Here is a 13,301-nt window from a genome sequence, read left to right on the forward strand (position 1 = left end):
ACAAAGAGTTTTATGCCATTATTCGAGCTCTTTGGCATTGGCGCCATTACCTGTTGTCTCGAGAATTTGTTCTCTACTCTAATCATGAAGCTTTGCGCTATCTCCATTCCCAAAAGTAGTTGAATTTTAGGCACGGTAGTTAGGTTGAATTTCTGCAGCGCTACCACTTTGTAGTGAAGCATAGGGCAGGAGTTGAGAATAAGGCTGCTGATGCACTAAGTCGAAGGGTGTCTTTGCTATCCATCATGAGTGTTAAGGTTACTGGGTTTGAACAACTCAAGGATGATTATGAGTCATGCCTAGATTTTGGGGACCTCTACACTAGCCTAAGTAATGCCCTACGGCCAATCCTAGATGATTATACCCTTCAAGATGGTTACTTGTTCAAGGCCAACAAGTTATGTATCCCTCGGTCTTCAGTGAGAGATTTCCTAGTTTGGGAGATACATGCGGGGGGTCTTGTAGGTCATTTTGGCCAAGACAAGACAATTGAGGAAGTGCAACATCCATTCTATTGGCCTGGTCTTAAGAGGGGCGTTGCCAAGATAGTTGGTCAGTGTCGTACATGTCAACTAGCCAAATATCGCAAGCAAAACACTAGCCTGTACACACCTCTACCTGTGCCAGATTGCCCGTGGCAGTATGTAAGTATGGACTTTGTGTTAGGTTTACCACGCACCTTTAGGAAGCATGATTCCATTCTAGTAGTTGTTGATTGCTTCTCCAAGATGGCTCATTTCCTACCATGTTCTAAGACCTCTGATGCTTCTAAGATTGCAAAACTTTACTTTGATGAGATTGTCAAACTTTATGGTCTTCCCAAAACCATAGTGTCTGATTGCGATGTTCGCTTCATGAGTTATTTTTGGAAGACCTTGTGGCATTTAGTGGTGAAACTGAGGTGGTTAATCGTAGTCTAGGCAACCTCCTTCGGTGTCTAGTGGGTGAAGCCAATTGGAATTGGGATTCAATTCTTCCTGTAGCCCAACTTGCATATAATAGCTCTGTCAATAGGTCTATAGGTGCTAGTCCTTTTGAGGTTGTGCATGGATATACACCTAGGAAGCCCTTAGATCTTTTGCCCATGTCCCCACATGTTAGGATTTCTGAGTCTGCTAAGGCATTTGCTCGACATATTCATGATTTGCATAATGAGATTCACAAAAAAATTTAGGCAAGTAATTCTCAATATAAAATTCATGTTGACACTCATCGACGTCATGTAGAGTTTCAGGTAGGGGATTATGTCATGATTCGGATTCGACCTAAACGATTTCCCTCTGGGACCGTCAAGAAATTGCAAGCTCGTAATGCCGGACCATTCAAGGTATTGAAACAAATGGGCCCAAATGCATATGTCATTGACTTTCCTTATGATTATGGTATTAGCTCGTCCTTTAATATTGAGGATCTAGTTGCTTATAAAAGCCCCACAGCTATTCCTGATACCCCTTTTGATGAGTCTTTGCCTAATCCTATTGATGTCCCTATTCCCACTCCTTTACCCTTAAATTTGCCCTATGCACATAAAGAATCTATTGATGCTATTTTAGATGAGCAGATTGTTTCTACCAGGGATGGAGGAGTTCATCGTTTCTTAGTTCGGTGGCAAGGGCAACCAGTTTCTGATTGCACATGGATTACTCGAGATGAGCTACTACGACTGGATCCTGATTTGCTGGAGTACTATCAGAGCTCTTCAGATTTCCACTCGACGGGGTCGAGTTCTTCTCACCCGGGGGGAGTTGGTGCAGACACGAGGTACAAACCCCCAATTACATGCACGTATAGGAGGAAGAGCAAAAAGAAGATGGCCCAACCTATGGCCTTATGGATGGAGCATACTAGTTATTGGGCTTGAAATTAAGCAAACCCGAGCATTTAATGATTAGGGTTTCTTTATGCATTTTTATTGTTAGCTATTTAAACACTTTTTCAGATTATTGTAAGACAGTTTTGAGAATTATTTAAAAAAACGTGTGTTTTCCTTCACTGGTGCCGACTCCAGTTTGCTTGGTGCCGACTCCAATTTGCTTGGTGCTGACTCCAAGCAGCCCTTAGGTGCTGACTCCTAGGGTTTATCTTTTTTTTTCATTCTATTGTTAGTTGGTTGTCCTACATCAGAGGTTGGGTTGGTTGGCTGCAGTTGCCCTAGAATTTAAAAGCATGGTAATAATTTTCAAAATCACAAACCGAAATCTCATATGGCTATTTATAGCATATTGTTGTTTGAAAAACGTGTAGAATAGTGCAACACCCCTTGAAAATAAATTAAGAAAGAAAAGTAAAGAAAAAAATAAAAATCAAAGCGGATTCAAAATTGTCGTTCATTCCAAGGCATAACTTGTATCCATCCGCTTAAGATTTGCCTAGAGTTCACTTCCAGATATATAGCCATCCGTGCCTCCTCATGCCAATCCCATGAACATTTTAAAAGCTGAACTGCAATGGCTGGTAGTGAGCTGATAAGTCCATAGCCTCTTCCTGCGACTGGTCAATAAAATGTTATTTCTGCAAAAGAAAAAGAGAATAAATAACAATCATATTTTTATCGTTCACTAACAAACTATTTCAAATAAATAATAAGCCAATAAATGCATCAAATCATTTAATCAGTACTAAGGTTTAGTTGACTTTAGTATTAATAACAAAAGCAAAAAATTCAATGCTAGGGAACATTTTAGTGACTTGAACTGATTATTGGGAGAGAGAAATTCTCTCTCAAAAAAACATTTTTTTACTGCTTCTTGAAGCACTTTTGAGTTATGGTACTAAATCAATATGACAATTTGCTGGGTTCTGTACAACAAGAAGGGCATACCAAACTGTAATATTATGTTGCTGCATGTGAATGAGGAAAACAAGTGATGAGGACTTTTGTCTACATTTTCAGTTTCATATGATCATCAGCAATTAATATGATGGGAAGTGAGCAATCTTGCTCCATTCTTTTCCCCTCTTCTCATCGTGGCACTTTTCCTTCAACAAAGGAGACTAATCACCAATCCTCAGTGAAGAAACAGAGGTAGGCAGCCCATCTCTCTGGATAACATGTACTATATTTATCAAAAAATAAATAGACGAATAAATATAAATGTAATCTAACTAAAATGGGTAGAGTACAACACTACAACACATTACCTGACTATAAAACAGGGTCACATTGTGATTTTAGTTCATGTAATGATTTCATCATCCATATGTATGCAAGGATGTTGAAGGACATACAAGTACAGAGACAACAAATTAATTCAATAAATATATAATTGGCCCTAAACACACAAACAAACAAACATGATTCTGAAATCAATCTACTTACAACTTTTACAGTATCGATAACTCTTTCCATGTCTTCTCAGCAGATTCCAGCTACATTTTCAGAGTTTTCGTGGAAGATAGAAAAAGAGCTACATCAGTGAAACCATGGAGGATTTTAGATCCAAATTATGTAGGATGAAAACAACACACAATCCTTAGACAAGGAACAAAAATACAAGAAGTAAGCCTAATACTCAATACCATTGGAAAAGTACTCAAACCAAAGTTCGAATTTAGGAATATTCAGAAGACATTTGAGTAAACTCACATGAAAAATGAGGAAGTTCTAAAGGCATCATGAATTTACGGTCACAATTGATATCCTATAAATTCATAAAAGATATGTTTTCAGTCAAATTGGAGCTATGAGGCATCATTCTCTTCATTTCTCCACATTACACCAATGTATATACAGTCCAAACATGAAGTAAACAGAACATGCTAGCAGGACAGATGTCATTGCAGCTCATCGTATGTAATTTAGCTATCTGGAAGTTTTGGTTGCAGGAGGCTTACTTGGCTTGTATGCTATTTTCTGAGGCCTCAACATTCACACATTTTGTGTCTGAAAACCTGCAGAAGAATTGATAAAGAATTAGAAATCATTTATGATTATAGGTCCAATGTTTATTAACAACAAACACAAATCAATTAAACAAACCTAAGAAGTACAGAGCATCTCTAGCCTTAAAAAGCATGATAATGATTGTTGGTAATAACATGAGTGTTCTGATCGGACTTGATTTGTCATGTAAAAGCACCTTCCCAGACTTTGATCAGTTCTCTCCCTCTGCCTCTGACACCATTGTCTCTACAAGAGCGGTCACGTGCTGAGCCTTTTGAACTCTCTTAACTTTGAAAGAGAACAAAGAACCAAAAGCAGCAACCTGTCCTTTGGAGATGACTTCACATCTTCCCCCATTCACCAAAACTTCCCAAAACTCAAAAAGAGAGAGTCTGAACAAGTCCCCATCAAGACATGAGTAGCGAGTTTCAACTGCTATTAGCAGCTATTGAAGCAGCACTAGCTTTGAACTGCCCCAGTTTCTTACCTGAGATTAAATAGCATGCCATATTGCCCAAGTCAAATCATAATGTAACATAACAGACTCTAAGCTTACAATCCGAATTTGTTCATTGACAAATAAATACGATGGAGAAACTGTACTACCTTAGGTTAAATGAATCCTGTCTTGTACTTCAAAAGGTCAAACTAGAAATGCAATGAATGTATAACGAGGCGAAAGCAGCTCCAGCAATAATGAGAGTAAAGGACTTTATAATGACTTGAAAACATATAGGAGTTCATACACATCGTAAAAGGATAAGCAGCTAGCAGTGGCATGAAATTGACGGAAGGTGTGTCTCTTGTTATTGACAACTGAAAATGACACTGCAATAGAAAAAGCAACTGAATGAGAATCTTTGTTCATAAGAATTTAATTGTAGCAAGACCCAAAACATTTAACAGCATCTCTTTCATAAGTGTACCAAAAATATTTATATTACTACAAAGGTTTACTTCGATGTTTATTAAACAAATTAAAAGAGTTTTGAGCCTCATTCTAAATATCTTGAAGTTTTTCTATAATTCAAAAAAATAAAAATAAAAAAGAAGACTGGAATCATGATGATTAGGCCATGTGATACCTTTATAAACATTAAAAACAAAAAAAAAAACAAAAAAACAAAAAACTAACAAACGTATTAAAAATAAATTAGGGGTAGTTACCCTTCCTTCTCTTGAGGTTTGGGGGAATGACACTCCACTTCAAACCGTAATGGAAAAAAATACTCATCTCTCTTGAAGTTTGAAAAAATTAACACTCCCCCCCTCTCTTTATAAAACCCTTTTTTAAAAACTTTTTACATTATCATTTAAAAAATCAAATAATATAGAATTTTATAGCAAACAGCCATTAGTTATCCACTCTCTACAATCAAATAATTTTTTTTTTTTTTTTTAAATTGAATTTTGCCCAAAAGCTAGTTTGGGTTAGTTGTTTGCTTGTAGGCCATTTTTATTATTTTTTGAGAAAGAAAATTGAAATTTGCCCAAATGCAGCCAATTATTTATCCATTATATTATCATAGTTTTCAAGCTTCTCATAAAAAATTAATATGAACCCAAATGATTTTGTGCAAAAGATTTGAAAATATTGATGAAGCTATTTTTATATTGGATATATCAAGGTGCTTAATGAATAGACAAATACTCTTTGGAATAATGTGCAATATGAATAAATTTAAGAAATATGTTGTATGAGTCTGAGGTTTAAATTTACGCTGCCCAAATCAAATACAAGTTTAATTTTGATGGAGGCTAGCTAGTCATTCCCATTTAAAAAACGATTTTTTTGGAATACGAAAATAACAAAGAGAACTGCAACACTGGCTGCGATGGTTCGTGGGAACAAACAAAATTCAGAATTAAACAGAGGAAAGTACAAATTAGTGCGGAAACAAATACCTGGGCAGTAGTTCTTCTGGACTCATTAGCTTATGTGATGACTTCATTGTCGATCATTATGATGGGTATATGAGAAATTTTGCGCCATTCTTTTCCATTCTTTCTCCGATATCGCTTTTTTAGCAAAGGGCAGTTCCAAATATCTAGAGTAGAAAGGGAGGCGGGAAAGCCCTCTTCTGGTAAGCACTGTAGCTTATCGCAGTATCCAATCTGCAACTCTTTAAGCGAGGTAAGATGTTGAAATCCCTTCCCATTGAGTGATGTCAGTTGTGGAAATGAAATGGTGAGGCGGATGAGAGAAGGGGGAAACGACGCATCCTCTAGAAAGGAACCCACTTCTCTACCATCATACCAAATTTTAATTTCTCTGAGAGAGTGAAGACTCTGTAAACCCCACTCCATGTGTCTGAGAAAGAGTTTGTCACACGAATCGATTTCAAGTATTTGTAAATTAGAGGGCAAACCCCCCACAGGAAATGATTCCAGTTCTGGACAGTACCACAACTCCAAATATAGAAGAGATGGGAGGAAGGCGTGCATACCTTCAGCAAGTGACTTTAACTTTTCACAGTAAGAAATAGAAATCTGTGTCAAATTTGGGGCGCACAATCCCCCGCTGGGAAAGGATACAAAATTAAGGCACCCAAAGATGATCAATTTAGTGAGAGAACTTAGATCCAAGAGAGATTTATCTGATGCCGAAATAGATTCAAGATTATCAGAACCCCTTATTTCGAGAGATTTGAGTTTTGGGAAAAACTCTAATGGCAAAGACCAAAGTGAACCAGGACCTCTCTTTACCTCCAAGCTCTCAACTGATGGATAGTAACGTCTCCCAGGCAACTGAAGTACTCCATTGATTTGAAGTGTTTTTAAAGTAGAGGGTAGACCACCTTCAGGGAGAGACGTATGGCAACCTCCAACTGCGAGACTTTGCAGCTTAGGTGATAATTCCTTCAACACCACCTTATCACAATTCGTCAAGGCCAATTCATGGAGAGCCGAATGGCTAGGAAGTGAAGCAACAAGTTGGGGGCAATCTTCAATTTCAATTACACTAAAAGAAGGAAGTAAACTGGGCAGATTTCCTGTAAGCTTGGGACAATTGATAATGCGAAGCTCTCGGAGGGTTGGGAAAACTCCGCCTTCATCTTCACCTTCACCTTCAAATACAAACCATTCCTTCCACTCTGGCATCCCTTTAAATGTTAATTTTTCAAGGGATTTGAATGGCTTGTTGGTTGTACAAGAGACATCCCCATAGAACTTACTATCCACACATGATACTCCATCTAAACCTTCAATTGAGAGTTCCATAAGGGCAGGTAGCTGCCCAAGTGGAGGCAAGGAGGAACAATATTTACAATCGACAATCTTTAGGGACACCATATTAGAGAATGAACATGCTCCTAACCAATTTGGATATTCTGCACCATAATAAGATATGATAGAGAGAGATTTCAAGTTCGTATGAGGACACAACTGCTCAAGCACGTCTCTTTTATGTTCTGAATCATAGTTCTCATGATCTCTTCCCCATTTCAACTCCAACTCTGACAAGCCCTTCTTATCCTTCAAATTAACCTCCTTTGCATCTCTTGTGTGATAAATATTTTCCAAGTTTGATATACACAATGAGCTCGAAAGATGCGGAAGCTCTCCCAACTCTTTAATGTTACTCCCACTATGTTCTCCTTTACCCACATAAAAAGCACTTAAATTTTGGAGACTTCTCAATTTAGCCATGTGTATTGGCATCCCTTTCAAACGGGTCCCCCTTATATCTAGGTGACGTAAGTTTACAAGTCTTCTCATGTTGGTTGGCAACCCTACAAGCCCAATACAATTCCTCAATAACAATGTTTGCAAATTGTACAGACTACACACAGAATCAGGCAAGCCTTTGATATCGGTGCCATTAAGATTCAAATAGCGAAGATGTTTCAAATTTCCAATAGAATCAGGCAACACATTTATGAATTTGTAGAGAGATAGTGATAACACTCGTAAACACTTAAATGTGCACAACAAATCATTTATCTCCATTATTGATATAAAATTAATCCGAAAATTTGACGCAGAAGGCAATTCTATTCCCAAGAAGGTTCGCAAATTCTTGGCTTCATAAAAGACCTCAAATTTCTTAGGGACATCAAATTTAGTTCAAAAATATGACAAATGGCGCATTTTTTTTGTAATTTCACACGAATTATCAATATCCATCCTAAAACAAAATTCTCTAGATATAAATTTTGCCAAGTCATTAAAAAGGTCGTGCATTATGAAACATAGTTCATCATTATTTGATCGTTGAAAAAATGACCTCGATATTAGCTCATCAAAGTATTGTTCACCTATTTCTTCCATGCTTTCATTTCCCTCGGGTTTCAACAATAAATTTTCTGCCATCCACAACAAGACTAACTCCTCCTTTGAAAATTCATAATCCTTTGGAAAGATTGAGCAATAAGTAAAGCATCGTTTCAAATGCGATGGGAGATAGTTGTAGCTCAATCTTAGAGCTGGAAGGATAGAACTTTCACCTCCTGGTAGATCCCATATATCACTCTCCAAAATTTGATTCCACCCTCTTAGGTCTTGTTTAGACTGCAACATACCCCCAAGTGTTTTTGCAGCTAAAGGCAAACCTTTACACTTACAAACAATTTTTCTACCAATTAGTTCTATATCTGAATTTTCACTCGATTCTCCATTCTTAAATGCATGCTTTGCAAATAACAACCAACAATCTTCTTCAGACAATTGCATTAGATGATGAATTGAAATTGGGTGCACAATTGAAGCAACTTTTTCACTTCTTGTTGTGATAATGATTTTGATCTCTTGTGCCCCACATCTAAACATTTTAACTAAATCATCCCAAGCAATATATTCCTCATTCCAAACATCATCTAAAACAAGGAGAAACTTCTTTCCCTTTAAGTTCTCTCGTATTCTAATTTGTAATAAATTCAAGCTAGAAATGTCACAGTTAGACAAAGTGACCTCTTCAAGAATAGTTTTTGCTATTCTAAAACCATCAAATGTGTCTGAAACACAAACCCATGCTTTGAGATCAAAATTCTCCTTTACTCGGTTGTCATTATATACAAGCCGAGCAAGGGTTGTTTTACCAACCCCACCCATGCCCACTATAGGAACAACACATATCTCATCACCACTTGCATTATCTAATTGCAACTTCTTAAATATCTCCTCCTTATCAATATCTCTACCATACACACCATATTCTTCAGGACAAGAAGTTGTTAATTGTCGTAGTGGTAGTGGTAATCCACCGAAAACCACTTTCAGATTATGGACCTTCTTTTGTTCTATGAGTATTTGTAATATACCTAGAACGTTTTCTAGCTTTGACTGTATCTTTTTGTCAAATAAAGTAGAAACGGAGCGCCATACCTTATTAGTGCGAGTTTGAAATTTAGCTTCTGTGGCAATCTCATCAAGAAGGTCATCTGCAACATAAACAGCATCTTTAAGCTCGTCCAGCCATTTTTTCATAGCTGAGTTTGTAAATTGCTTCTCCTCTGCATCAATGAGCACTGAGTTAGCAGATAACAGCACAAACTCCAAGTTTTGTAGCAATTTCTGATTGAGTTTCCTTCCCTTGAAGTAGTCTATGACCTCATGAGAAGCCAGTCTATCAAGTGCCACCTGAATAATTGAAGTGGCAAGTGCTTGTCCCAGGAAGACAGCCATGGTCTCTTGTTGCTAGAAGAAGGGAATAAAAAAGCCAAAGGGAAGCAATTGCAATTTAGGTAGAAAACCAGGGGAGAATGGCTTGCAAAGTGATAGATATTTAATGAATGGCCCAGACCCGGTTATAAGCTCAACAATTGAGAAAGAAATTGACATATATGGCTCTTTGTGCCTATCAGTCTGTGTAGTTCCTATCAACTACTAAAATGTCCAATGGCAATGGCCACTGGACCCGTCAGGAACTTAGGGTACGGACATGTGACTAGTCTTAGACACATGTCCGCAATTCAACATGTCTAGTGGCACTAGCCACTAGATAGAAGCCGGATCCAAAAATTAAATAGTTTAGATTAAATGAATTCTACGTGTTAGAGTACTTTAAAGAATTCTAAAAATCTTGATCCAACTAAGAGATGTAAGGCTTAGGTGGTTAGGTAGAAGGATTTAAACTATAGTTCTCAGTTTTTAAGTGCTAAAAATTGTGACTATTACAAACTCTTGGCGCGATAATTACTTCACAAGTACAAATTTTTGTGGATTGGGGAATAAGGGCTGTGAATCATGTCTCTAAGAAGGAGTTTCACACACATATATATATTTAGTATTCAAGTAACAGTTTTGAATGGCATAGTTATAATTAATTTCAACACTATGGGACCCACAAGATGTTGAAAAATACATTAAAAAAAATACACTTTTGTTTATTAAAAAAAAAAAAAAAACTTATGCAAAGCACTAGAGTGTGTGATTTCAATTTTTTTCAAAAAAGCTATAAAAATATGGTATCAAATACAACTTTTTATATTATGAATACTCAAAATATAATTTAAAAAAAATTATTATACTTTTTAATTCTAAATTCCAAACCAAACGAGCTTAGGGACCCAAGTGAACACTAAATACCTCATCACATCACACCCCAAATGATTTAATAAATCATTAAATAGTCATAGGCTGAACTGTTTAAGAACTTGGGCCGAGTGTAAGAAATGGGCCTTTCGTGATATTTGGATCACTGGAGTTTAATGGTCTATTAAGAGAACGACTTGATGACCCATTAAATTTGATTGATGAAGGATTGTGAGTTTTTGTAAGTTATTGCGTCTTGAATTGGAATGTTTCTATCTATCTATGGTGCTTCCTAGCAACTTCTTGAATCAAATTAAAGCCGTCCAATCTTTTTTCATGGTTTCTGTTTCTCTTGACCTTGGAATCTTGTTTTTTTCTATGGTGATTTGGATTTTTATGAACCTACTAGAATAAGAAAATTTGTAAGAGGAAGAAATTGATAATAAAATTCATGTAACTTGCTTTAGGAGAAGTGGAGAACATAGTTGTTGACTTGTAAAGGCTAACTACATGAGGATTCTTTTAAAATGAGACAAATCAAGAGACAAATGTCTCGTAATGTTTGTAACTATTCTCTGTGGAAGGATGTCAAGTAACAAGTTTAGGTTCCAAAAGTAAAAATCAAGAAATCGAGTGGAAGTTGATTGCTAAAAATGAAGATGAAAGAGATAGGACAGCTGATTTTAATGGGGTGGCTGAATTGCACGTTGTGGTAGATCCCACACAGTTATTTGGTCTTCCAAAAGGCACATTACAAGTTGTTTTCCTTTTTAATAGCTAATATGACATTATCATTTAAGGCTTTTCTCGGTGGATTAATGACATTTTATAACATAAGTTATTGGTTAACAAATTGAACGGTCCAATTTAAATGAACTCTACATGGTAGAGTACTCTAAAGAGCTCTTAAAAATCTTGATCTGACTAAGAAATGTAAGGCTTAGGCGCGTTTGGTAGAAAGATTTAAACTACAGTTCTCAGTTTTTAAGTGCTAAAAATTGTGACTGTTACGCACTCTTCGCGTGATAATCACTCCACAAGTACAAATTCTTGTGGGTTGAGAAATAAGGGTTGTGATTCATGTCTCTAAAAAGGGGTTTCACACACATATATACACTTAGTTTTCAAGTAACAATTTTGAATGACATAGTTATAATTAATTTCAAAATCATAGGACCCACAAGATGTTGAAAAATACATAAAACACACTTTTGTTAAAAAAAAAAAAAAAATTCTTATGCAAAACACTTGAGTGTGTGATTTCAGTTTTTTTCAAAAAAGTTATAAAAATATGGTATCAAACACAATTTTTTACATTATAAATACTCAAAATATACTTTTTCTTGGGTAAAATATTATTTTGGTCTCTACATTTTATTAAAAGTTTGTTTTTTGTCTCTAAACTTTAAAAAGTTCTTTTTTTATCCCTAAACTTTGTAAAGAGTTTTTTGAATGGTACCATCGCTGCAAGGCTTCATCCCAAGGCCTAAATCAGAGCAGCCCATCTCATCCCCTCTAATGGTTTCCTAGCTAATCAATCATAATTCAAACAAGTGGAAGTCTGAGTTCGTCCACGAAATCTTTGAACTAGAATCTGCCCAAGCAATTCTATTTATTCATTTACCAACAAGGGCTAGACCGGATAAGCTCATATTAACACCTGATCCTAAAAGAAAATTTTCAGTAAGATCTGCGTATTGAGTCACCACTGACCAAACTCCTAACGGCATAGAAATTCATTGGTCCAGGCTATGGAACCTCAGAGCTCCAGAGAGGGTGAAGATGTTACTTTGGAGAATCGGCTCCAATTCTCTTCCTACAAAGGATAACCTGAGAAGAAGAAGTGTTTCATCTGATCCCATTTGCGTTTTGTGCAGACAAGAAAATTGAAGTGGTAAGTGCTTGTCCCAGGAAGACAGCCATGGTCTCTTGTTGCTAGAAGAAGGAAATAAAAAAGCCAAAGGGAAGCGATTGCAATTTAGGTAGAAAACCAGGGAGAATGGTTTGCAAAGTGATAGATATATAATGAATAATGCTAAGTGCAGAAACTATGTTACAACATCATTATAAATTGTTGATTCTCATCTGAGCCATCCATTAATATAACCATTTTACTTATATTAACCATCCACCACATTAGTCGGTTTGAAAACAAAAATTATAAAATAATTTGTATAACATGGTAACTCACACTTTTTTAAAGTTTTATATTTGTCTTATTTAAAAAAATAAAAAATTATTTTTATTTGACATATATATACATATGTGGCTCTTTGTGCGGCTGTGCTGCCTAACAGTCTGGTTCCTACCAACTACTAAAAAGTGAGTGAGACAGGAAAATTTATGTAGTTAACTGAGTTTATTTTCGTCAGTTTATTGTATAAAATTAGAGTTATACATTTTAAAAAACTATACTTAACAAATAAACTAAAGAAGCAATGGAAATAAACTCATCCAGCTTTGATCTTTGAACGGTTGGTCCTTGAGTTAGAATTGGAGCGAGGTGTCTTTTTCTGTAATTGCTGATAATAGAAAGGAGTAGTAAAAAGATCAAGATTAACATTTTTTTTTTTTTTTTTTTGGGGGTTGAAAGGATCATTATGTAGAATGGTTGGTACTTGGTACTCAAACCATTAATACCATTGGGTTACAATAATTGCGGCATCTTTTCTAGTAATGTTTGTAACTTTATACGAAGAAAATTCAATGTGGGGTCAAGTTTTTGAGCTAGTGGAATGAATTCTACTTCCTAAAAATAAATTAAAAATATATAGTGGAAGTTGCTTGTTTCTGAAAAAGAAGATAAGAAAAGAAAATGACAAATTTGACTTGTTGGAAGGAAGTTTAGTTCAAAAATATCTGAGTGGAATGAAGTGTTTTCTTGTGGAAGGAACTATGAAGTTTATTACTTCCCAAAAGTAAAAATTAAGAAATCGAGTGGAAG

At 36.0% G+C, this 13,301-nt stretch overlaps 2 protein-coding genes across 14 annotated transcripts; both read right to left on the reverse strand.

Moving 5' to 3' along the window:
• Positions 1-2,190: 2,190 nt before the first annotated feature.
• LOC126727083 (putative disease resistance protein At3g14460) lies at positions 2,191-9,321 on the reverse strand. Of its 13 annotated transcripts, none has more exons than XM_050432573.1 (7): positions 9,209-9,321; positions 5,789-7,617; positions 4,490-4,711; positions 3,980-4,370; positions 3,835-3,891; positions 2,822-3,407; positions 2,191-2,511 (listed from the first exon to the last, which is right to left on the reverse strand). In XM_050432573.1, exon 2 carries the CDS (start codon positions 7,601-7,603, stop codon positions 5,819-5,821), a length of 1,785 nt encoding a protein of 594 aa, XP_050288530.1. In that variant the 5' UTR covers positions 7,604-7,617; positions 9,209-9,321; the 3' UTR covers positions 2,191-2,511; positions 2,822-3,407; positions 3,835-3,891; positions 3,980-4,370; positions 4,490-4,711; positions 5,789-5,818. The 13 variants fall into 13 exon arrangements, with proteins under 13 accessions (XP_050288530.1, XP_050288525.1, XP_050288524.1 ...); XM_050432568.1 differs by lacking the exon at positions 9,209-9,321 and having other exon boundaries at positions 2,822-3,042; positions 3,320-3,369; positions 5,789-7,834; XM_050432567.1 differs by lacking the exon at positions 9,209-9,321 and having other exon boundaries at positions 2,822-3,042; positions 3,320-3,407; positions 5,789-7,834.
• LOC126727084 (putative disease resistance RPP13-like protein 1) lies at positions 7,952-10,113 on the reverse strand. Its single transcript, XM_050432574.1, has one exon. The coding sequence runs from the start codon at positions 9,506-9,508 to the stop codon at positions 7,952-7,954; it is 1,557 nt and encodes a 518-aa protein (XP_050288531.1). The 5' UTR covers positions 9,509-10,113.
• Positions 10,114-13,301: the final 3,188 nt, after the last annotated feature.

This window comes from Quercus robur, chromosome 5 (assembly GCF_932294415.1).
Source record: "Quercus robur chromosome 5, dhQueRobu3.1, whole genome shotgun sequence".
Taxonomy (NCBI): Eukaryota; Viridiplantae; Streptophyta; class Magnoliopsida; order Fagales; family Fagaceae; genus Quercus; species Quercus robur.